This window comes from Dreissena polymorpha, chromosome 3, assembly GCF_020536995.1.
Source record: "Dreissena polymorpha isolate Duluth1 chromosome 3, UMN_Dpol_1.0, whole genome shotgun sequence".
Lineage (NCBI taxonomy): Eukaryota > Metazoa > Mollusca > Bivalvia > Myida > Dreissenidae > Dreissena > Dreissena polymorpha.
The window spans coordinates 48,826,206-48,854,067 of NC_068357.1; the positions used below are offsets into that span (position 1 = coordinate 48,826,206).

The window sequence follows — 27,862 nt, forward strand, 5'->3', positions numbered from 1 at the left end:
ATGGCTATCGCAGACTGGGGCAAGGAATTACGCATCTCTGATGTTCAGATGGAAGATGCAGGGCAGTACCAGTGCATGGGCCTCAACGTTTTGTCTTTGTCCAACCTTACCAAGGTTTTTGATGTGAATATTGAATGTGAGTAAATTATAATTGTAACATATATTTTGACACATACAAATGTTCATACTTGTAATTAACACGTTTAACACTCTAGAGGCTACATATAAAAAAACATCCGTGCAGTATTCACCACATTCTCAATAATATCTTAAAAAAGTACTATTGAACGGTAAAACTTATGTACATATATATATATATATCTTCAGCAATTTGTTTTCCCTACATGGGAAAAGTACCTGTACTGTCACGAAATATCTTGAAATTGGCGTCGTTAAATCTTCAATATTCAATTGCACAAACAAACTCATGTAAATGTTCGTTTATATACATTTGTGGAAAAATTCTCCGTGTTGGTGCCCTTTTAGAGCTGATGCTCTTCATATGATGCAAGCAATTATTAAATAAACTGATTCCTGAATGGTGCACGTTCGGAGCCTTGTTTAACATTGACTCAGAATGGTAATCATTAACAGTTTAAGTTTTCTAAAAGCGCTGCTTTGACATAGGCAGGCTGCAGAAGGCTGTTGACATCGTTTAATATTGTGTGTAGTAATAACTATTGTAACTCATTTGTATGATCCCGCACAGTGGCAGACAGAGCGCATTGCACTTTTCTGTCCGGTCGTCCGTCCTCCGTACGTACGTCCCAAAGATTGTATTTTGAACTCGTCTTCGTTTTTAACGACTGTGCGGTTCTTGCTCAATATTGCACAGTCGAATGACATTAATGTGCAGATTATCGCAAACAAGTTAATTTATCTACGCTGAGTTCTGGCAGAATCAATGCCCATTGTTGTTTAATGGATCTTGGTCTATTTTCATCGACATAATATGAATTGTGTGTTTTCAACTCCTCATTAAATACCGGATTGGTTTCCGTAACAAACTCTTACAGCTGAGTGACCTAAAAATGAAGATAAGCCCAAAGGCAGAAATTTGGACTGTGGCAAGTTTTGGCAGAATTAGGGCCTTTGTCTCTTTTTCCAATATATAATATGTAGTCCTCTGAGGCTCGTTTGTTAAGATTTTCTTTAACTACTCGATTTATCTTGTTTATAACTTCAGAATTGAATTACCTTAATATTATTGAATATATCTGAACATTTTGTATTTTCAAGTTCTCTGTAACGTTTTAGTGCAAATTGCTCAAACATTCACAGTTGCATAATTATAATGTGTATATGATCATAAAGAAATGAATTTAAGCGTTGAATTGTTTGGAAATATTAAGGACGTTTATTTTTCCACCGTGGGATATATTAATTCGTTTGTTAACACATAATTATATACTGATTTAATCTTGCTCAAACGTTCTTACATCAATAACCACAATGTGTATATGATTGTAAAGAAAGGACGAATTTTGACTGCGATCTTTTATGCTTAATTATTACCCTTTCTCTCTTTGTCACCGTAGAAAATAGTGGATTTGTCTGTATCTACTCGTGTCGTGTGATAGCACCAGTGTCTGATATACCTTTTTACTATTTACAAAAATGCCTTAGTTTTAAAATTAAAAATTAAAAACAATCATCGCCAGCAAATTCAATGAAACATTAGAACAGAAATGGCCAAATGGAGCGAACCAACTGTATAATATAAACCGAATCGATCGAGCATGTTTCTCGTTGTTACATACAACTTATAGATTTTATTAATTCATTGGCATGAAATTGATGCGACTTTCTTAAGTGTAGGGATTATGTTTTAGATTACAATTGGGAATTCTGTATTTTGTCCTTGATTTAAAAAAGCGCTGTTTACCGGAACTTAACTTATTTAACAAGATGACGAATCGCAGATCTTTCAACGTCTTTTTCCACTTTAAGCGGCACCCGAATGGGAGAAGGAACCAGAGGACCAAGACAAATCGGAAGGAGAGATTGCAACTTTTATTTGCAAAGCTAAAGGGGTGCCAGACCCTGTGTATGATTGGTTCATCAACGGTGTCCCACTATCATATTGTAAGTTTGCGAGGGAGAATTGGGTTAGTGTGGTCATATGCTGTTGTGCAGATAAAGTGTAGTTTGTTTACGGTGGACATTTGCTCATTCTAACTGAAAAAAGTGTAGTTAATAGTGTTTTTTTTATTGTTTTTTCAAAGTTCACTTGTTTCATATTGTATGTAAACAAACCTTAAACCTCTGCCCCTGGTGTTTCCATTCCACATATTCAGCATTTTACATTCAGTACGGTAAAACAAGTATGTTAGTATTTCTTGTTAGAAATACAAATTACCCTTTGAAGAGCCAAACATGGCAGTTTAGGCTTAGTTATACTTTATAAATTGATACCACCTTATAAACCTGTTCATAAGGACTTCAAATTGTGCACATGGGTATATTTATTATAACTGATTTGTAGCAACTGAAAGGTAATAGCATTTATGACATTTGGACCCATTTATAATGATTTGTTAAACTTTTTTTGGTTGAGACTGTTTTCATATTTTTAAGAGTCGTGATTTCTCTTCCTTGAAAGTGAGGTAACTTTACAAATAGTTATTAACTTTACTGCTTCTATTACACTTGAAAAGGTTGGTAAACCCAGTAAGAGGGGATACGGTATTCCACATCGCTAGACATGTTTCACAGAACACACAACGCTGATTTTATGATCTTTTGTTATTTTTGTATATTGTTTTCAGCCCCTAGTACTGAGAATGTTTGGGATCATCCCAGAATCTACAACAATCCAAGGTTTCACAAAATTGGCCACAACAACATCGCATTGATAGACCTCACTCTCGCAGATCACATGAGCATCCAATGTAATGCCAGCAACAAGCATGGCTACGTCTTCTCTAATGTCTACCTCAATGTCATAAGTAAGTGCTCTTGGTTGTCTGTTAATTTTGTTTAATTGTCAGCTCTCAGGACATAATTTTAAAAAACAGTCTAGACATTTAAGTACATACAATATTAATAAAATATTTGTTACTTTTTACACCTTTTATCTGCATGTGATGGATGGGTATACCTCATGTGTAAATCAGCTTTGACAAGGTAAACCTTTCAGTTAACTGGAAAGCATGATATGACACTTTGAAAAATACAAACAAGCTAACATCTCAGTCTTTGATACACGTGACCTTTGTTGCACAGACCAGGCACCTGAGATTGAGCAGGAGCCGCCGGATAGCATAAAGGTTGCCGAGAGTCAGTCGGTGATCATCCCATGCATAGTCCGAGGCAAACCGGATCCTCTGATAGAATGGTACCGCTACACGACGCTCATCACTGGGGGCAGGTTCAAGATCCTGCCATCTGGAAGCTTAAAGATTTCGGTACGCGTTTTCTGGGGATAGAGCGGCCATTAAAGATAGGAAAAAACATTACGGATCTTTAATTGTCATTAAGTAGTTTTTGGAATTTTATTGCAATGAGTACTTTCAAAATATTTCTAAACTTTACTGTATCTATATTCAGCTCAACTTAGTGGTGGGCTATTGGGATAACCACATGTGCTGCGCCATTCGTCAGGGGTCGTTGTTTGTGTGTCGTCAACTTTTAGTTTGTTGACACTTTTCATTCAATCGGGATGAAACCTGGTCAGAATGTTTATGTCAACAATAAATAGACCGATTTTGAATTAGGGTCATATGCGATTGAAAACCATGTCAAGTCAGAGAAACAACTTAAAACCACTCTAGAAACCCCATTTAGGACTCAATCTTGAAACTTGTTCCGAATGTTGATTTCGACAATATATAGTAAGAGTTTGAATCTAGGTGATGTGCGTTTAAAAACTTGGTCACTAGTCAAATCTAATAAAAATCTTGTTACCAATCTGCAAACTAGATATATGACTTTAACTTGATCAAACTTTGTCAGAATGTGTTTTTCTTGACAATATCTAGGCTGAGTTCAAATCTGGGTTGAATGCAACAAAACGCTAGCTTACCAGATAACGTCTCTGGAAACACGTTTTTCAACTAAGGAACCTACATTTATTAACTTTGTACTTTGTAAAAAGTTTTGTAAACAGGTCAAGTTTTTGAACATTTCTGTACATTGATCAAGTGAGAGCACTTCAGAGCCGTTACAAAATTTTGGTGAGCTCAGTAATAATGGTAGGTTGGTATTTTCTACCCGAAAGTGTTTCTTAAATCACATTCCTGATAATAAATGGTATTTTATTATTATTTAGGAGATTGATGTCATATCATATAAAGCTAATATAATAGTTCATGAACATCCATTTTAGGGACTAATTCTAAATTAGTATAAGTTAACACTAATAATAAGTTGTTTGGAAATATAAAAAACACCGTTCATAAATTACTACGCACTGAATCAGAAGCTTAAATATCCAGTTCCAAAATCTTTATAATTTCGATTTGTATTGTACATATTAAACAGTCCTTTGTTACCAAATTATTTTAAACAAATCTATAAATCTAAACATAATCATTTTCTTTTGGAAAGAGTAAAATATGTATTGCATAAAACTCAGGTTTGGATGTAAGTACCATGACCTGATAGCATTTCATTACAGAATGTGACAGTGGCAGATGCAGGTAAATACCACTGCAAGGCCTCAAACAAGTTTGGCGTTGTGAAATCAGCAAAAGTGTGTTCAGTGCAAGTTAAAAGTAAGTACTTTACTCAGTTTCAGATTCATAAATGCCCAAAAATGTTTTACAGGTGCCATTCCCTCCGTCCGTCCGTTCATCTCCTCTGTCCGTCCGTCTATACATTTCATGTTTTTCTTTTATAACCTCTGGGTACATTTCATTTTGAAGATGTGCAGTGAACCTGAACTATTACTCGCATGTATACAAGTTTTCCAGGATATGCGGATTTGTTTTTTTTAGAGTGGTAGATCCTTTTTCATACAGCAGATCCGATAAGAAACTCGAGGTGGGGGGGGGGGGAATAAGAGTGAAAGGGATAGACCTTACTTGATATGAGACTTGTTCATATTTGCTATAAAATATATATGTAAATCTGTGAAACTATGCATTTCACGAAATTCCTTTACGATTCAGGAATTTCTTGTAGTGGCTGTTTCTCTTAATGACTTCACGAAATGTGTGATTTCTTCAGGAATTTCACGAAATGACTAAACAATTCATTCAGTCATTTAATGAAATTCCGGAAACGACTTCAGCTTTATGTACAATTGTTAACTGCTAAATAAAATAAATGCGACTTATATTCAAACAAACAGATGTTGCTTTTGGTTGCGAATTGGATTGGTGGGATAAAGGTCAGCATTAATAAAATTATAAAAAAGTAATTCTGTAAGACATGAATTGATACAAATGTTGTTAAAACTTCATACATACATACATATTGTGTCTTGTTTTATATATATATATATATATATATATATATATATATATATATATATATATATATATATATATATATATATATATATACGGTAAGATATATCAATTCTTGTTTTAGTTAGAGAGTGGATACCTAGTACTGACCCACTGCTTGCCCTGACAACGAAAAGCCCTTATCTAATAACCTGTTCTTCCACTTTACTCCCAACTACAACCATGCTATAATCCAGGCACGTTGTCTCTGACAAAGCTCTGTTTAAACCTTTAAAATCAAACGAATAAATTGTGATGGAAAACGCATGAACAATATGTTTGTTCAGAGAAATTTAATTTAATTTTTAAAATGTACTCAATGTTTATCTTTAATTATTTTATTGTGGATATGATTTGCTTTCCTATGTTGGTTATTTCAACGGCAAATCATAACCTCAAAAAGAAAAATGATTAAAATGTGACTTTATAAATCAGATAAACCATTTACTTTCAGGAAAAACTCGCATCGAGCAGTTCCCGGAAGACCTGGTTGTTAAAGCGGGATTTGACGCAAAATTCACTTGCTCAGGGTCCACAGATTTCGACGAGGCGCGGAATATGGTCGTAACCTGGGAGAAGGACGATAAACCTGTCGCTTCCACTGAAAACAGGATGAAACAGAACTTCTGGGATAATTCGCTCACCATTTCTGGCACCATCGTTAGAGATTCTGGGGTCTACACGTGCGTAATCAGCAACGGTCTGGACACCGACAGAGCACACGCATTCCTTACTGTGAAAGGTGGGTGAATACAATTTGTGAATACCTAGTGTTTAGGGGTATACATCTTTTCAGTAAAACAAACGATGCAATTAAAACCAATACACTAATAGATGTGATGGAAAAATGAAGCCACGTGTCTGCCGTGAGATGACTGCTAACAATGGCTCTGATACAAGCAGATCTGTTCATTGATCCTTAATATGCAGAGTAGCCTGTCAGACTAAGTCCTTACAATGTTTTAAACAAACAAATACAACAACAATGTTGTGCGATTTGCGAGGGACGCATATATTGTGGCCGCATGTGCACAGAGTTTCAAGACAAACATGCATTTCATAAAGCAAGTTCACTTATGCAAAACATCTTATTTATACTAACACGTATACTTGATGTGCACGTAATCATATTTGCATCATAAGCATAAATGCAGGCTCAGATAAAATTGGTAGTACATATTTTGTAAATTTTGACTGTTCAAACTAAAAAATGACGGTTTAAAATTAAACCGCATTACGATTAAGCATTAACTACAAATTTACCTTTATATTCATCACAAGAATGGTAGCCGCAAACGAACAACTCGCAATACTTTTCTCTTGTGGTATTACCCGACCAAGGAAGAAACGTGTGGACCGTAGCAATACACTTTGTCCATTCTTCAGAATAAAGGAATAACGGCCTTTATCCGAGCATGTTCGTAAAATCAACCAGCATATGTATACAATATACATTTAAACATGTACTCATACAAAACATGAATTTGCCACGTTGACGACCTCGCTAGAACAGATTTCTAACGCTATTTATTTCCATAAATAGCCATTCACAAACAAACTTGCAAAACCGGTTTGTTTTATCATGTCCGTCAGGACAAAAGTACTCCGCTATACGATGTTACGCGGAGTACTTATAAGTCATAACTTTGTTTTAAACAAACATGAACAATAACACTGTTGTGCGATTTGCGAGAGACGCCTAGACAATACAAAGTATAGGAGGTTAAATATCAATTTCAAATTAATTCATATCCATCTCCCATGCCTCTTAAAACATCTTTCTAAAACGCACGAAGCCTTTGCCACATTGGCGGTAACACTAGCTTTTATGAAGTGCATACCAAGGCCAAGTTGGGGACCAACTTAGTTTCAATTTCTTAATAATACATTCTCTTGCTCTTGTGTAACTTATTTGTTGTATTTCTTTACCAATGAGGATGAAGTATTCAAAAAACTGGTTTGTACAACAACTCATTTGACAATTTTGCTTATAACATGTATTTTACTAAAATGCCATATGGGCAAGCTGTAGTTGTACCTTTTGTAATAAGACTCTCCGAACCATTCATATCAATGCCAGTTTTGCTATGGCGTACATTAATAACCAAATAATCAAATTTTAATTGTACGTCATACCAACGAATCTCACTTACTTCGTTCATACGCTATGATACATTCATACCCCAAATGATCATTGCTCTCCTAAATCAATGAAATCAGTATAATCTTTATATATCAAACACAATATTTGTATCATCTATTATGAAAGTACATCTATCTTGTGAGCTGGTTTGAAAAACCCACGATTTGACGCTTCTAGTAATTGTTTGATAAAACTTTCCTTGTATCATGTACACCATTTATATAATGAATCCATTTAATACTATAAAACACAACTGTAAAAACTTTATTAGATTTTCTTTGATCCATCGCTACAGTCATTTACATTTCTACTGATATAGGTAAGGCTGGCATGATGACCGCATTTTCTTCGCAGTATTTGAAATTTTTTTAATGAATAATTATTTTCTTTGCCGTTTTGTCTGCTCTTGATTGTTCTAAGTATACAGCCATTCTGTCCGCCAACTTATCTTAACTCTGCGTAGCCCATGCAAGCCCGCGCCCTCTAATCGCTTTCTGTGAATATTATTGAACAAATAATTCTTATTAAATGATGATCTATTATTACCAAAACAACCGGGAATCATACAGTCTCTACCAAAGTTTTTGCAATATTTTACAGAATATCTAAAATGTCCGTCTTACAATATCAACATTGAATACCCTTCTTCTTTTTCCTTTAATAATCTATTCACTTCCGGGAACAGCTTGCTCTTTTCCTTAAGCTCATTTGCATTCAAATTTGTATCATTTTCGGGTCTCAAAGACCGTGAGTACATTCCTTTACTCAGTTCGGCAACGGAATAAAACAAGTTGGAAAATAAATTTGCTTTTTTAATTCTATGAAAATCGTTAACTTGACTCTCATTTTGTCTATTTACATTTAAGCTACAACTTTTTATAACACCTCCATAACTTGTGCTACTTGCATCAGCAAATATATTAAACAAAAAAAAACCTGATTGTGTTTGAAATCTTTTCCACTGTTGCTTAACTGCCAAGTGTTTTCTTTCCAGAACGTAAGTTCGAAAATGACTTGCTCCGTCACAATAACGGGAGCTTTTGAACTAGCTCTGTTTCAAGTAAACTAGCTCTGGCATGTGTGCAATTGTATAAATGTATTATTAGCAACCTACCTTTATTTCCGATCACACTTTAAACTAATTTATCTGTCTTACAAAACTAGTTAGTAATCTAATAGGTACTACTTTTTCTTTCGTTTGATGAATTTGATAGATCATCGAATATATACTTGTTTCAAGCCTAGCCACTCCTCTATTTTCATTAAGGAACAACTGATTTTATGCATATCGAGCACATGCCCGAGCCTTTCTACTCAATGAGAAGGAATCCAAATATATTTTTCTTGGGTCAATGAACACCCAAACTCGTCGAGTAACTTGCATGTAATGTTTTTTCATATTCTTATTTGTCATGTATACCAGCATCCAAAAACAGAACTATTAAAACTAGAAATGGCAGATGCCGACGCATATCCCCACGCCGCATAGATGATTTATTAAAAGGCAATTTTGGGTGGGTAAAGCCTATGTTGGTGGGGCCACGGGGTGGGTAATGTGGACATGGATGGTTGAAATTTTGGTACGAAAAAATATGCCAATATATAAATATGTGTTCGAAAAACTAATTGGGTACGAAACAAAAATTGGGAGGGCTAATAACATGGGTACGAAAAAAATTGGGTACTACGAAAAACAAATTGGGTACGAAAAAAATTAGGGTACGAAAAAAGAAATTTGGTTCGAAAAAAAATTGGGTACGAACAAAAATTTGGGTACAAAAAAAAATTGGGTACGAACAGCATATTTGCGACGCTGCACTATTTGGAATTTTGATATGACCCCTGGGTCAAAAGTTATTATCATGTGCGTCGCATGTTGTCAGTAAAATGAGTGTTTTTACCCATTGTACCCATTTATTGACCCATAACTTTTGACCCAGGGGTCAGATCAAAATTCCGTCACCGTCACCGTCGCACATATGCTCATAGCTACCATGTGTGTAAGGTTCTAGTGCTTATAGTGTAGGAGGAGAAAGTGGCCAGGGCAGACGGACAGAAAGCGGAGATCAATACAATACTTTGAACGTAAGGAATGCTACTAGAACTATTTTTAGTTGTACCGAGCTTGAGTAATATATTATCGGTGGTTTTAATGCCGAATAGAAGCTAATAAAATCATAGCATTGCCTGCTATTTTCTTGTTAGCTAAAACTAAAACCAAAATATGTTCTATGTTCCGTGAATGTATCAATGTTATGATACGCTCCTTTAATATAGAAAGTAGGTTTTTTCTTTCGAATAAATCGATTCTTCCAATTCTTATTTTATACAACTGTTAGCGTATTAACAACATGTTGAATGACACGTGGTTTTTCAGTCTATCTTTTTTATGTATTTCTATACAAGGATTCTTTTGATCCATTGCTATACAAGGATCCTTAGATCCATTTCGAATTTAGATCTTTCTGTACTTTACCGTATCTGACAGAGAAGAAACCTTATAACCGCAATTAACTACATCTAAAACGTACTAACTATGAGCAGCCTCACGTAGCTTGGCCATTAACACTAAGATCGTTTTGATCGATTGCGACTTTCAGATCTTTTTGTACGTTACCGTTTTACCGAAAAAGTTAACTTATAACCGCAATAAACTACATCGAAAGTGTACCTCGTAAAACAGTTACATATAAACATATTTAATGTATACAACACACAAAGAATAGCAATATATTTTCTAGTAAGTTCAACATAATTTTTCTTCCAATAATGACCTTCCGCGAGATTTCCAGGGGCGGTTACAGGATTTTTGGTTGGGGGGGGGGGTATTGAAAGATTTGCTGGGAGTCCAGGAAGGGCCCCTGGTGGGTGCAGGGCTAAGCCCTGCTAGGGGGCCAAAGGGTGGGGGGCCAAGCACCTTGTAAGTTCCACGATTTTAGTGATTTTGAAGGCTTTGACAACCACTTCTCGAGCATGTCACGTCTTATGTTCATCAAAGTACCTTATAATAATTCCCCAAAGTGCATAGTTTATACGTAATACGGATGTATATAGCCGGAAGAAATACTATAAAGAAGAACAGGGATACATCAGAATCGCAAAGTTTGACTTGACCTTGGCGATTTTAAGGGGGGAAGGCGTACGCCGCATCTGCCCCACTTGTACCCGCCTATGATTTCGGCCACGTACCATCAATATTTCTAGTTGTAAATTGATCGGCTTTCTCTAGTGCTAATTTAATTTTACTCGAAATATACATCGTTTGTTCTTTGTTACTACTTCGTTAACCTCGATACTATGCTCGAGAATCAATTTAAGGGATTTAACATATTCACGTTTGTGTAAGAACTTATCTTTTCAATGATGCTTTCCAAATCTAGCAGCATCGATGCCCTGTGTTCTGCTTATGTCGACTTCAACTTTTCATCATCAATAAAACACAGTTAACTAATGTGTTAATCAATTTGATTGCACGATGTTGCTACGTTGACGACCTCGCTTGCAATGATTGCTTACGCTATTTATTTCTATAAAAGCCATGTGCAGAAAAATTCTTTCAAACCGGTTTGTTTTCTAATCATGTCCGTTAGGACAAAAGTACTTCGCTATACGATGTAACGCAGAGTACTAATAATTATTGTAAAATGGATTTTAGACCCTTGTCTCTAAGATATTGATGTGGTGTTTACTGACATTTGGCATTATATTACATTATTTTATAAGAAGCATTATATATACCATAGCGACATTGAGAGACTACCAATTACACTATGAACTCTTTGATATAATACAAAAAGATCTGGCCTCAAGTCTACAAAATTTCATGCGCTAAATCTAAGTAAAATACTTTCAAGTATTATTTTTTTATAATATCAAACAAGCATTCCCGTAATAATTTTTGACAATATTGTATTGTACCCTCGTTATTTTACCCCATTATATTGCAAAGGCGGGTTAACTGGAATCAATATGGGCGTCTGTCTGTTATTCCAATTGTCTTTATGTCGGTAGAAAGACACATGTCCGCGAGCGTTCTCCTGAAATATGCAACAAAACACCATTACAACTTTCAGACATTGTACCATGTGATTTGGAAGAGTACATCGTCCCATATACAAAAGTACAAAAGTAACGCGCCTTTTCAACTTTGACAGTAGACCTGGTCGGCTTGCTCATTAGGTAGAGTGCTGAACTACAAATCAGAGGATCGCGGGTTCGATCCTCGGTCCGGATACATACCATTGTGTGGGGATTTGTCATGAAATCATTTCTACGGCCATTTCAACCCTACCTCAGTTTCAAGTAGGACAGCTGTCAGTTTCTGGCATAGGTATTTTCACTTAGTCCTGGTACACCTGCTAACCTGGGGAAGAATATTGGCTGCCGTGATGTGACTGAACTACTGTGGATAACGCGGGAAATCCATCAAGCAAACACACAACGTTGACCGATATTCTATATTTTCATGTCACACATAAAGACATGTGACTTCTGGGGGGGGGGGATATTCTTAGCTTGAGACTAAACTTGAAGCGAAGTGTTTACATGGTCAAGGGCCGGTGTAAATTAAAATATAATTTTGATAAATACATTTCACTGTTTTTTATCCAGCTCGACCAAACCCACCAACCAGCGTGGAGATCTATCGCTGCCCAAACTGGGATAACAAAGCTGAGCTTAGGTGGACCAAGGGCATTGCAAACAATGAACCTGTCACGTACTTCATCATTCAGTACAGCACGACCTTTAACCCCGACCGGTGGGTATCAGCGGTAGCCGTGGACTACACGGAGAATACTGCCACCATTGACCTCTCTCCGTGGGTGAATTACTCTTTCCGGGTCATTGCACATAACCAGATCGGTTTGAGCGCTCCTAGTAAACAGACATTGACCATATGTCGAACGAATCCGACCGTTCCGTTCAAGAATCCCGCCAACGTGAAATCTATTAGGAATAGAAGGAATAAGTTAAAGATTGAGTGGAGTGTGAGTTTTTCATAGATTATCATGCAGTTTAATTACTATCGATGGTTTTATTTTATCCCGGTAAACAAAACACATTTTGGTAGAAACTGATATCTGTCATTATGCAAAACATACATGAAGTTTAAATTTAACTCGACTATAAAGATGTAAACAATATCCAAACAATACTTTCCACAAACGCGCGGATTATACAGTATTTGATATGTTAAGATTGTGTTCATAACTACGAAATTATGGTATTTTATCACTCAAACACACAATTTGCAGGAGTAAAATGTGTCGAAAAAACTGTTATTGTTTTTTTTTAAATTATTTCTTTAATCAATTCATATGAATTTTTCAAATAATTAAAGTTCACAATAAAAAGGGTCTCGAATATATCGCCAATGTAATCTAATGTATTCAAAGACTGATACGCACAAAACCGCAAACCAAAAATTGTTAACGTCTTTCTTCCATCAGCCAATGAATCAAATGGAGCACAACGGGGCTGGCTTCAAATACTTGGTTTCATATCAGCGGCAGGGCGACCCTATGAAGACCATACTTCTAGATGACTGGCGCAACAATAGCGTCGAGGTCGACGCAACCGAACCATATTACCCATACCAGGTGAAAATACAGGCGAAAAATATCATGGGCAACTCGTCGGCCAAAGTTGATAACTTTACGCTTTATTCCTATGAAGATGGTATGTATTTTGAATTGCTAGAAAAAGTTGAAAATTATACTATATTGCATTTATATTTATGCATTGAGAACCCTTAAAATTTCTAATCTTTAGTAATAAATATCATGGACATATCATTTGCACCAATCTTTTAGTGTTTTTATAATGAAATTGCCATGGCTAAATGTTATTGGAATACAGGAGCTTTTTTCAATTGTTATTTTTAATGCTTGAATGAATAAAAAGAAGAAATTCACTCCAAATTTTTAATTTCCTTTGTCTTACAAAATGCTTATCAAAGTGTTATATTTCAAGTCGGAATTAATTTTCAATTTGCTAAGAAACAACATTTTGGATTGAGAAGATATCAAACTAATGTAGGTTGTATATACATTTTTCAGAATAACAATGTGGCTTATTGGCTATGGTGTCTGCCTAGCGACCTGTAGGTCTTTCGTTCAATTCACCACTGAGGGGGCATTCTTAAGATCTCCCTTAAATAAAACACTGGTTCTTCGAAGGAAACAGGACTCGAGAGGTCCTCAATAAGATTTGGCTTTTGATGCAATCACGCACGATAAAATAGGTTTAAACTTAATACATATTATTGTTAATTGGCTGAAAAGCAATGATAACTAGAAATGGCGCGGCAGAGGCCGACGCGTATTCCCACACCAAATGTTTGACCTAGGTGTGCCCCAGGGTTGGTAATGGGGCCATGCATAGTCAAGATTGACCGTATTGTCATAGAGAAGTTCAGTATCAATTAGAAGTGAATTGGTGTAGAAGTGAAGATGTTATAGTAAAGGCACGTTAGGGTGGGTGTGACCTATGTGGGCAGGGCGCCCCAGGGTTGGTAATTGGGCCATGCATAGTTGAGATTGACCATACAGTCATAAGAATAGTTCAGTATCAATTTGAAGTGAATCGGTGTAGAAATGAAGAAATTATAGTAAAAGGCAATTTTGGGTGGGTGTGGTCTATGTGGACGGGGCGCCCCTGGGTTGGTAATGGGGCCATGCATAGTTGAGATTGACCGTATTGTCATAAAAGAAGTTCAGTATCAATTTGAAGTGAATCCGTGTAGAAATGAAGAAATTATAGTAAATGGAATTTGTTGGTGGGTGTGGCCTATGTGGGCGGGGCGCCCCAGGGTTGGGAATGGGGCCATGCATGGTTGAGATTGACCGTATTGTCATAAGAGAGGTCCAGTATCAATTTGAAGTGAATCGGTGTAGAACTGGACAAGTAGATGTAAAATAACCTAAAAAAAATGAGTGATAATTTCTGACCCGGCCCCACCCCAACCCCCATAACTTTTGACCCAGGGGTCAGATCAAAATTCCAAATAGTGCAGGGTCGCACATATGCTCATAGCTACCATGTGTGTAAGTTTCACGGACGAACAGACAGACAGACAGACGGACGGACGGCGGAGATAACCACAATATCCCAACCTTTTTTCAAAAAGTGTGGGGATAATTAAAAAAAATACATTGCTGCTAACATGACCTTATGCTTTTATTTTATATTTGATATGATAATCTTGTTTAAAAATCATGATTATCATTACAGTACATACCAGCCGGTTATCCGGCCTTGTTGCATCGCAAAATAAGCTCCGCAGGTTTAATCACAGTTGTGTTCGTTCTCCATAGACACATGATTAATCATTAGAATCGAATGTTTTCTCTGCACAGTGCCGTTAGGCAGGGTTTCGGGACTCGTTGTGTCAAACATCAGCTCCACGAGCGCCACCATCACATTCTCCTGGGATGATCTTTGGCTTGAGAAAAAAGGCCAGACCGCTAGCGTTCGCGGGGAATTCAAGGGCTTCAGGGTTTGTCACGAGTTTTATTTTGTTCCGCGGGGTTTTTAAAGGAACACGAGTTGATCATCAATATGACTGCGTGTTACATGGTTATGTCGCTTTCATATTCCCTATATTTTACGAAGAATTTAAATGAAACTTGGCTCATATGTTTTGCTCATGGGGACCACACGCAGAAAGCATAAGTCGTCACGAGGTAACGACTTATGGTAAAGATCACACCTGAAGGTTGTTTATTAAAGTCTGATCTTTTCTCTCGTTATGCCCTTTACCTGATATAAAAATGAAGTTTGTCTCTGCAGAAGGCGTGCGGTCTTAACACCACCTAAAAGTCACTGACTTTAGTCCAAACAATCACGACGGAGGATATATCTGTCATTTCGATTGCCTTTATCGTATACAATTTTAAATGGTTACAATTTATTGATAATTCAAAGGATACACTGTTTGTTGAACTTTTAAGAATTTTCATTTTTGCAATACCTTGGCTGCATTTGAATCAGCGTAAGATGCATATTAACACCTGATCACCAATTAACATCTTTGAACAACCTTGTAACAAAGGTAGTGGCCACATGTATGAATCAATCTTTGTAAAATTTATTTTGAATGTTTGTCTTGAAATACTAAACTCGAATCTGGGTCACTTGCGTCTACACACTAGGTCACCAGGTCAAATCTTAAAAAAAAATCTTACCCCTCTAGGGTCAACGTTTATTATTCCAAAGATGAAGACACTAAGTCAGAGGTTACTATACATATATAGGGGACGGATCGTTACACTTTTAAACAGAAGGTTACCAGGCCAAATCTGGAAAAGAAGTATTACCACTTTAGGGTCACATTTATTACTCGTTCTTAATGGAACTTGGCCACAGTATTATCTTGACATAATGAAGGCCACGTCAATGTCTTGAGCTAATGTGGAAAAACATATATTATCATGTCAAGTCTTCAGCTATTGGTGTCTGTGAAAAACAAACTTGCCCCCCCCCCTCACACACACAAACAATACAAACTAACCAAGCAGTAAGGCATTGACATTTATAAACAATCTATAGGGTTTTTCGATTTCAAGCTTTTAATAAGATACGAGCAATAGCTTCATACGACACAATTTAAAAGATTTAATAGTCGGGCATGTTTACGTTTGATTTACCCACAGATCCAGTATTGGGTGGACGGTCAGAAAAAGAAAACCTTCCGGGAAGACGATCTACCTGTGTCCCTGCTCTACCCCGTAGACTGGAAACCAGATGGACAGACAACTCTTGTAAAACAAACTACAAGATGAATAATCTGCCCCCGTTCTCGACGGTCAAACTGCGCATTTGCATCGTGAATACTGTCTTCATCGGTTAACCTAGTGATGAGCTGACCATACGGACTAATGCTGGGGGTCAGTTGATACTACATATTCGTACATTTAGCCGCTGTAGTGAAATTTCATATCGGGACCGTTTTATACTTTATGTTATGTCACAGAACTGCATCACAAAATGTAATTTTACTGAATTTCACAGCATCTGTTAATCTTTTAGAAAATCGGGTATATTATTTCACCTGGGGCCTTCCAGGGTAAACATAAACAGAAGGATTTTAAGAATATGTATAATTTATTTTAAATAATAAATATCCATGTTAGTTTAAAAACATACCCTGCTTGCAAAACATCAGTGAGTGTGATTAAAAAGCATGTTAATACTTGTTTGAAAGAAATGTACTTATTTAAAAAATTCATAAGAAATATTAATTATATTAGGATTTTTATGGGAAAAAATACATCCATTTTGCGGAGAAGGTGAGGGATATTCGTCCCCCTAAAACGACGAAAATATGTCACGAATTAGAACAATTTTTTAATCTTTACTGATGACGCTATTTAAAAACCAAAATACTTATCACACAATCTTGAATTATGTATCACTGGTGCACAATTTGCACAAGAAACAAAATTACCTGCTAAAAGTGATTAATTATCCCCACACTTTTTGAAAAAAGGTGGTGATATTGTGGTTATCTCCGCCGTTCGTCCGTCTGTCTGTCTGTCTGTCTGTCCGTATGTCTGTCCGTCCGTCCGTTCTGGCCAATATCTCCTCCTACAAACTCCTTGAAACTTACACACATGGTAGCTATGAGCATATGTGCGACCCTGCACTATTTGGAATTTTGATCTGACCCAAAAAAATACTATAATTTCTTCATTTCTACACGGATTCACTTCAAATTGATACTGAACTTCTCTTAGGACAGAAGGGTCAATCTCAACTATGCATGGCCCCATAACCAACCCTGGGGCGCCCCGCCCACATAGACCACACCCACCCAAAATTGCCTTTTACAATAATTTCTTCATTTCTACACCGATTCACTTCAAATTGATACTGAACTTCTCTTATGACAAGACGGTCAATCTCAACTATGCATGGCCCCATTACCAACCCTGGGGCGCCCTGCCCACATAGGTCACACCCACCCAAAATTGCCTTTACTATAACTTCTTCATTTCTACACCAATTCACTTCAAATTGATACTGAACTTCTCTTATGACAAGACGGTCAATCTCAACTATGCATGGCCCCATTACCAACCCTGGGGCGCCCTGCCCACATAGGTCACACCCACCCAAAATTGCCTTTACTATAACTTCTTCATTTCTACACCAATTCACTTCTAATTGATACTGAACTTCTCTATGGCAATACGGTCAATCTCGACTATGCATGGCCCCATTACCAACCCTGGGGCACACCTAGGTCAAACATTCAGTGTGGGGATACGCGTCGGCCTCTGCCGCGCCATTTATAGTTATAAAATGTTTTAATCATTCCAACAACTGCTAAAAACAATGAAAAATCTAAACAACAAACAAGAACGATTTTGAATAAACAATACAAAGAAAAGAAACACATAGTTTATAGATGATTGAAATATCAGTATACAATTATTATGTTTTAAAGTTTCATAAACGGGACCGTGAGCTGTTATTTTCTTCTATGATTTTTCCATTTCCCCACATTCATTTAAAGTTCCCGGACCTGTTCCGTACATGGAGATCATGGCTAGCAGCAGTGATTCCTTCACCCTGAAGTGGCGCCCCCTGGAGATTGAGGATCGACATGGAATCATTCTTGGATACGACATTGCCTATGAGAGAAGTATTAGCATGTTTTATACAAATGATGAATTGGTGGATAACAGGGAAGTGTTCTTTAAGATCTTCTTCTTATTAGGTTTAGAACAAATAATTATTTTACTATAATATTGAACAATATTTAGTTATTGTAAATTTTATTAAGACCATTTTATTCGACACATATGTCATATTTTATGACGGGTTGATCATGATTTAAAGACTGTAGAAGTATTTTGCATGGGTCATATATATCCATGTGACAGTCTCTTGATAACTGTTTCGTATCAACTCCATAAATAATCTGCTATACTCCTTGAACGAATTTAATGAAACGTGCCCACATATTTAGGTAATTGGGATGATTTGCAGAGTGTCAACTCATCCTCACACTTGGAGGCCGAGTTTTAAAGCCTGTATATATATGTATGTTATATATGTCTTTAAAGATTTCCATATAACATTAAGGTGGTGTGTAGAAGGCTAACATTAGAATATTGCAGGACATCGGCCCGATGTCTTGCAATATACGTATACTGAGTGCAACATGAATGCTATCGGTCCGATACGGGACCGACATCGCAACACTTGGTATGAACCCGAAACATATTACAATGTACGATATGTGACTTTATTTAAATTATTTTTGAAGAGAATTTTATTTAAAATAAAAACAATTATTACAATGCACTAGTAATATATCGTGTATTTTTGTTTTGTGTTGGAGATCTCCGCAGAATGGTTATCCTAGTCATACATTGGCTGGCTTGTCTCCAATAACATTTCAAAATAATGCACATGATTTACTTCTTATTTTCCGTTGTCATGTGTTTTATGAAGACGTAGTTGTAAATATTTCTTCATTGATTCATTCGTGATATATTAGTTATTGTTGCGAATAGGCAGAATGAAGAAAAACAACAACTGACAATAAATTAGTAAAACAAATGGTATAGCCATTTCTTTTCACGATATTTAGTATTGGAACAATGATTTCTGACAGATCTTTAGCTCAGTGACAGTGGAAAAGGTTTAATTTAATCAGTAGAAGGCGGTGCTAAATATCGGACAAATTACGGTGACATGATGACATTATATCGGTGTCGATGTCGGGCCGAAATTTTGATACTCGGTACAATTGCATTGGACGTCGGCAGTATGATTGTGTCGATATTGGGCCGATGTTGCGTCGTTGTGCAGGTGCGATCTCGGACCGGTGTAATTACCGATAAAGGTCCGATTTGCAAACCTATATAGTCCAAATATCAGGCCGATACAAATGTCAGCTGGGTGGTGAGTTGTCAGCTACTGGCGTAAGCAAAAATGTACTTACTTTGACAAGAACCGCTTGTTCCGAATGAAAATTACGCCAATTTACATCATAGCTAATGAAAAGGACAAAATGTTAGATACTAGGATAGTGCAACAAACACACAGCATACCATGCCAAACACACAGCATACCATGCCAAACAAACAGAAAACCATGAAAAACACACAGCAAACTATGGCAAACACAAAGCATACCACGACAAACACACAGCCTTGGCCAACACACAGCATATCATCACAAACAAAACACATCATAATATGGCAAGCACACAGTATACTATTATAAGCACATATTATATGATTTAAACCCACATCATTTCAATGAAACACACAGCATACCATGACAAACACACGGCATACCATGACAAACACATATCATACCATGACAAACACACAGCATACTACGACAAACACACAACCTTGGCCAACACACAGCATACCATCACAAACAAACAGCATATAATCCCAAACACACATCATACCATCACAAGCACACAGCATACAATGGCAAGCACACAGCATACTATTATTAGCACATATCATATTATTAAAACCCACATCATTTCAATGAAACAGCCGATATATCAATTGTCAGCAGGAGGCAGACGAGGGGTTCCATAAAAAAAAAACTGTTTTATCTAAAGACCTGGGGCAGTTATTTATATGCTATTTATGTTTGTCCATTACCTTTTCACTTACGAATAATAGCATTCATGCATTTGTTATCTAATTCAGTCGAGGGGCTTTGTTTTCTAATTCAGTCGAGGGGCTGCAGCTTGGGCCGATGAACGACAGGGATGAACAGATAAACGAACCGTCAATTAACGAGGCCAAATTGACAGGTCTGGTACCGAATATGAAGTATCGTGTTCACATCTTTGCGAGGACCCAGCAAGGTCGCGGGGAAGACTTTTTTATTGAAGGCCGTACATTGACGAAATCAGGTTTGTTTGTACATCTTTGTTTGTTGTACATGATGATATTATGTGTGTTACGCATGGATATATTTTTTTATAATTTAATTTATTTGGTTTAAATTTGCTCTCGGTGCTTAGAGAAAAAATGTTTACGATAAGTAGTAATTTATTATTGCCGACAAAATCGAGGCTGTGTTCTGTGCTGGTATACACAATTCATCTGTGGTTTAAATGTATCCTTATTTTAAAACTGTACTGGTAGACCTTTAGCCAAAGAAGACTTATAACCGAAACACCTCACCAATTTACTAAATTATATTTGGTTGTGGCAAATGAACATACAATTTGGTGTAAACAAATATTTCAGAAAATTGTTATAATAAAAAATAATACAAACACAGCAATTGCAAGCTTTTGTTTAGGTGCTTCATGTCAAACTTGCCTGGGATATAGGTGCGCATGCACTTAAATTCACCATGAGGGAGGCCTGCTATGGGTTCAGTATTTCCTTCTTATAAATAAACACCAATGAAGCATAGTTACATAACTATTATAATTATTTTAAAAAATCAATTCTAGTGTTTTAATATACATACAATGAAAATATGCAAACTCGAATGGCGGAAAAAAAGTGTTTATTTTTTAATATATGACAATTTGTTTGTACAAGCTAAAATACATTAATGTGCAGTTCAGAACATCAGATATAGCTGCGTTAATGTCAACTCAACGTCAACGTCATATCATCCGAGAAGTTAATGAAATCGAAAGAAGAAATACTAAAACTAATTCAAGTACAGTACAAATCGGTAAAAATGCGTATTAATATATCAGATAGATTTATGTGATTATTCCTTCGGCTATTGGTCTTCAATCAGTGGCATTCAACAAAGAACAGTGTATGAAGTGAAGTTGGAATGAGAAATTAATATGTGAATTGCTTTGTCAGTGGAAGAATCTGGTTTACAACACAAAATGAATCAAAGTTATTTACCTACCGTTTAACTGTACCTTACAAACAACACAAGTGTGATAATTGGGCGCCGCACTGAAATGCGGTGGTCAAATAGAATGACAATTGTATTTGCCTTTTGTGTAGGAGTAGTTTTTATTTTATTAATATAATTGTTTTAATCTGTGAAGAAATAAAGATTATGTTTAACTACATAAAATACCGCTATTTTTGTGATGTGCGTGCCATTGTGTTTTCTTACGTTTTAGTTTGTTTTTTTTAATGAAAATATAATAAAACTATTTTATCATTTAAGTGAAATATTATGAAAATAAACACTAAGCAGAAGTATAATAAGACAAATATAAATGACGCTTATAAAATAAATGTATCCACTTTGAAAAAGCCTGTTAATGTTCAATTGAAAACGGTGTTAATTCAGTAACTGTTCAGAAATGCATTCATGAACACAGGTCCACGCCCCATTAAAATCAGTGTATTTGCATGATTACTACGTCAATACATGCCTTGAATAATTCAATATCCAATTAAACACTATGTATATAATTGCATGAACACAGCTCCACATCAAAATGTAAACCGTGTCCATGAATGCATGGACGAAGGTCCACATCCAATTGAAAAATGTGTCAATGCTTGATGGACGCAACTCCAATGCTCTTTCTCATGCATGCATGGGCACTGTGCATCAACACAATTGAAACTCTGTTCATGTATGCATGGTAATAGTTCCACATTCAATTGAAAACTGTGTGTATGCTTGCATAAGAACAGTTCAACAACACAGTTGAAACTATGTTCATGTATGCATGGGCAAAGTTTAATAACTCCATTGACACCGTGTTTATTTATTCACGAACACATCTATAGTTAAGTACAACCACCTCATTTTAATATTGTATTTTAATCAATGAAAATGACTCCATTTAAATCATAAATTACACCGAACCAAGCCATTCCAAGATTGATGTCTTAGTTCAGCTTCAAATAAAACAATGTTCTTTAAAATTTTATGTAAGTTATACGACTCATGGGGCTTGGCCATGTTGACGCCAGGGGCATGATTTACAAATACTTCGTTGAAGATTACTATACGATATCATATTACACATCAAATGTAAACCTCTGACCTTTTAATTGAATCGAAACGTTTCTATGTCCCCCAGTCTATACTGGGGGACATATTGTTTTTGCCCTGTCTGTTTGTTTGCGTCAAACTTTAACATTTGCCATAACTTTTGCAAAATTGAAGATAGCAACTTCATATTTGGCATACATGTGTATCTCATGCACATTTTGAGTGGTTAAATTTCAAGGTCATCCTTCAAGGTCAAAGGTCAAATATATGGGGGGGGGGACATATTTTCAAGTTCATATTTTCAGTATATTCGGTAATAAAATTTCGCTATGTGAAATCGAAAGTACATCGCGAAAATAGGTGACATAACGATATACACACTATAAATAACGCAAGTAGATTGATCATTTTATATATAAAATATATACAATTCACTACGCATGCACAATTTGCATTCCTGGGTTAACCATGTGACGATGATGATCAATCTACTTGCGTTATTTATAGCTAACTGGTAATTACCTGGTAGACACACCCAGTAAAAATAAATAAATAAAAAAATAATGTAAAAATAAAAACTTTTTTCAATTAATGTTATATACCAGTCGTGGTATTTTAATCAGTATAAATTAATAATTGTAAAATAATACTGTATTTTAGAACTTTCTTTTTTCGACATTCGTATTTTACAGTCCCTTTAATACATCCATTAGCGAGCAAAGTAACAGGCAAGTCAAAACAAATTAAAAGTGCAGATAGTAAAGTATTTTTTACTATATGGATTGAATATAAGCTTATTGCTCCAATAACATTGTTCTTAAAGCCACACAACTAATTTGGCATAGTTAATTTAAGTATAAATAAGAAACATATTTTATCTATGCCAATCAGAAAATAAATCTTGTTGTTACAATGTAGAAATCCGTATTTTTTGCGCTTTAAACCTTAAAAATAATCGCGTTTGTCGAAACGGACGTAAAGTATAGAAATCATACTTTCGGTTTAAAAAGCGGTACCGTTTGAAAACTAATAAATTACTTGCTAACTAGGCTATAGATTTAATTTTATCTATGCCAATTAGAATATATCTGGTGGTTACAAGATAGAAATCCGTCTTTTTTTGCGATTTAAAACTTAAAAATAATCGCGTTTGTCAAAATGGACGTATACGTATAGAAATCCTACTTTCGGTTTTAAAAGCGGCACCGTTTGAACAAAATAAAAAAATACTTGCTAACTAGGCTATAGATTTAATGACAATTTTGCACACTTTCAAATTGCATTTATATGTATTGATTAACATGTATTTCATTTCAAGGTCAGAGGCTTTAAACAACAGTAGAGGAATGGGCGGTTTTATATTGTGTGAAATTCTTGATTTGCGTGTCCCTTAACTTACAAACTACTGAGTAATTTTTCTCAGACTGATTGTGCTATTTGACATTTTTCGAAATAAGTATAAAATACAAATACTTTTGTCAAGATTAACTGTCAGACACTCTTGCGGATATTTAAGCTTTATCACGAAAAGGGATTTCGCAATTTTCCAGCATGTTCCAATTCAATAATTTCACATACTGTTTAGGTGTCAGCTTTTATACAGCAGTTAAAGTGACATTTCAAATTCGTCAATATAAGAGGAATGCTAGGTTCATTGTATTTTTTTTAAGTTGTTGTAGGGGAGCAGCCATCAGTTGTGTGAATATACTTTTTTATTACATATTTCAAAATCAAGCGAGCATAATATATATACATGTTCAAAAGCAAATTTAATTTATTTTGCCAAACTACGTTCCTTGTTATATACAATTGCAGATCTACGAATTCTATTGGTTGGGCACACTGATCAAGAAAACAATGCAACTGGAAACACACTTCTTGGTAAACTTTTGTGGAGCAACAAACCTGGCCTCCTGAAATCTCGCCGAAGGGTATGCAACGTTTAGAAACAGTTTTGCGTTGCTCTTTATTACAATCAGTTCCATACAAATTAATTTATTAATTTATTATTCTCAGAAATATTTAAGATAGAGCTAAAAGTATAGCTAATAGTTACTCAGTTTATTTTATTCATATAGTAACATTACGAATTTTAAATTATATGTACATTCGTTTTCTTTTCTGTTTATTAACAAACAATTCCACAGCCGTATATTATGCTGAATTATTAGAGATTGCATTGAAATTATTATTAAAGTCCATTTTCAAATCGCTGCAATAATTTTGATTAATAAAATGCGAAAAGAACATCTTTCTATTGATGTCAGTTTGATAGAAATGATATTTGTTGGTTCCGGTTTATTATCGATTAAAATTCACGAGTTATCGAGAAATTAGCATTTTCACTATTGAGAGAGCCACGAGTGAAACTATTTATTTTCTATGATCACGAGTGGTCGGAAATCGATGATCTACTGAAACACATACATTTTCTGTTTATTCATTGCTTTTCTACCTATAAAAAATATTAAAAAACAAAAAAACAACAGGTAAACTAGGGAATACGTCAAATATACATGTAATGACGTCAAGAACGTGGTGTAAATTCATAGTTAAATGCTGATATTTCCCTATACACGACATAAAATGAGTAAATAACTAAGAACAATGACAAACTGTAATATATAGCGGCCTGTAATCACCCTTCTCCAGCTCATAAAGACGTAGGCCTGTGTTGGTCACGCATGCTACCATCAATGGACTTAATTTTAAGCGGACTCCGTTGTAACTTGTCCTTTTTACATCAAACATAAGTTGTTTTCATTTCACGGCCTTGCAATCCCTCCCGGACTCCTCCTTCTCACTGCCTCTGATTACTCCCTACTGACTCACATCTAATTATAACTGCCTCCTTTTCTACCTCAACGGATACGGCACTCCACACTACATCATTATATAGTTATTTTTATTATAGCAAGTAATACGGACAAAGCCAAAGGCTACATAACGAATAAACACACAATTGTAAGGTGCGAAAACCCATATGACACTCTATATGTATGACTGAAACGTATGATTAACCTTAGCACCTTAGTAATTACTGACTCTGGTCACATAGTGTTTGGATACGCTGGACCCATAGTCAAATGTTATCTACATGTCATCAAAATAAATAAACATTCTGGTCTTTATTGAATCATACATGTAGCTTCTGGAGTGGTAGCAATGTTTTTCTTAGAATTGATCCGGTGGCTTAGTTTTCCGTTAAAACTTGCCCAGATTCTAACTCTGCCCAGATATTATAAATAAAAACATTCTTGCATAATTGCATGAAGATTGAGTAGAAATATGGCCCCTATAACAGTAATATGCTAAACGTTCACGACGCACACAACGTGGCAGTTGACAGCCCCACATATACTTACCACAATAGCATTGTGCTCAGATGAGCTCAAACTATATCTTTCAAATGTACAGTTTAAATGTGTCATCAAATTATTATTTCAAAGTTTTCTGGCATCTGGACCAAATGAACTTAAGTTAAGATGAAATCCACAAATAATTTCTTGTCAGTAAAAATGAGCCTTTTGTGGGATATTTATCAATGAAATTTCTTCTCAAATAATGATGTGGAGCAGTTTGTTTATAAAAAGAAATTTCGCAATTTAAATGAAGAGTATTTATTTCCTATAATACTTAAGATAAAAGTTTGTTACGTAACAGTTTTCTATTTCAGGTTGGATGCAAATTTGGCAGAAAGATAGAAATTGTTGAAGCGCCTCGTTTATTTGACACCAGTCATGATGACCGATATGTTTCCAATGAACTGACTAAATGCGTCGGATTATCAATCCCAGGATTGAATGCCATTATCTTTGTGTTGCCACCAGACAGAGTCTCTGAAGAGATGGTCAAAACTGTTGACTTTTTCTTTGAATTCTTTGGTAAAGAGGTAGAGGAGTTTGCTTTTGTACTTTTTACGAATACTACGAATACAACAGAATTGCATGAATATGTAGGAAAGCATGATTCAAAGACACAGGAAAAACTGAACAAGCTTCTAGAACGATGCAAGGGGAAGGTCTTGATGATCGAAAACGAATATGACGAGGAAAAGAAACAAAACTATGCTCAACATATCGTTGAAGTAATTGATAAGGCAAACGCGAATGCATCAAAACCTGTTTTCACTAATGTCATGATTAAAGAAGTTGAAAACTTTGCCATTCAATCATTCGGCAGCGAGACATTTACGGTTCAGAATCGAATTCAGACATCATACGGTACATGCAGTATAAACACAGATACGTTCAAGAAACATATTGAAATTGATGAATCGTTTCTTGAATCAGCTACGGACATGCTAAAAACCATTCGGCCACTTACACTCTACTCCAATTGTTCACATACCCAAGTCTTGTTGAATGTACATGTATGCATTTTTTGTGTTGCTGTTGGTTTGTTTTTCAAATATTGAATGCATTAAATAGTTGTTGCTTAAGTAATTTTGGCGCGTATATCCCTCTAGATGATCTATATATGTTTTCGCATAGATGATCGAATTTGGGATATGATTTCTATATTTCTAAAATAATTTAACAACGAATGAAAATAACATACACGTGTTAAGTTGGATTTATGCGATTTATGTCCTTCATATGACTTCATATTAATGTGTTTTCTTTTAACAAAACAACAACTACAATTTGTGAATATATAAATAAAAAGAATGCCTTATATTTGAAGTTTGCAATAATTATATTTCTCACTAATCAAATTTGGTGCAGAATGATCTTATAAGTGTTGCAATTATTAAACCACGTTTGACATTATGTAGTCACTATGTTATCACATTCTTACGAAAACATGATTATTTCTTATATTGTAAATTTACTCTTTTTTTAAACGATGTTTATTTTGTATTAACTTCATGCTGTAAGAGTATATATATAATTGTTTGTATGACGATGAGCTTATCATGCTTAAGTCTGAACAAACTATTCTGTTCTGTTCTGCTAAAAACAAAATCTCTTCAATGTATATCAACAGCATCAAAGATTGTTTAAATCCCCCCCCCCCTAATACTATAAAAAATTGAAACATATATATACATATATATATATATATATATATATATTCAGTAAAGGTTTATTATATGTGGGTACACATGACAAAACTATGAAATTAAATTGTTTTAATGTTCAGAATATCTTTACACTTAAGATACGTGCAAATGGACAGAATATATAATGTATTTTTGTATATTAACTAATGGCACAATACAGTCATAATATCTCCTTACACAAGTTCGAACTCAGGGGCTTGATTTAATTGTTTATTGTAAAGGACCACAATCAGGTGTCACATTAAGTTATTATTCTATTTTATACAATATAAAACATTTCAA

At 35.4% G+C, this 27,862-nt stretch overlaps 1 protein-coding gene across 1 annotated transcript; it reads left to right on the plus strand.

Annotated features, from left to right (window-relative positions):
* LOC127872205 (neuroglian-like) lies at positions 1 to 27,522 on the plus strand. The gene is made up of 14 exons (XM_052415534.1): positions 1 to 136; positions 1,951 to 2,085; positions 2,769 to 2,948; positions 3,226 to 3,407; positions 4,619 to 4,715; positions 5,905 to 6,192; positions 12,205 to 12,581; positions 13,044 to 13,272; positions 14,952 to 15,091; positions 16,248 to 16,481; positions 18,113 to 18,241; positions 20,309 to 20,491; positions 24,331 to 24,446; positions 26,192 to 27,522. Exons 1-10 carry the CDS (start codon positions 1 to 3, stop codon positions 16,374 to 16,376), a joined length of 1,893 nt encoding a protein of 630 aa, XP_052271494.1. The 3' UTR covers positions 16,377 to 16,481; positions 18,113 to 18,241; positions 20,309 to 20,491; positions 24,331 to 24,446; positions 26,192 to 27,522.
* Positions 27,523 to 27,862: the final 340 nt, after the last annotated feature.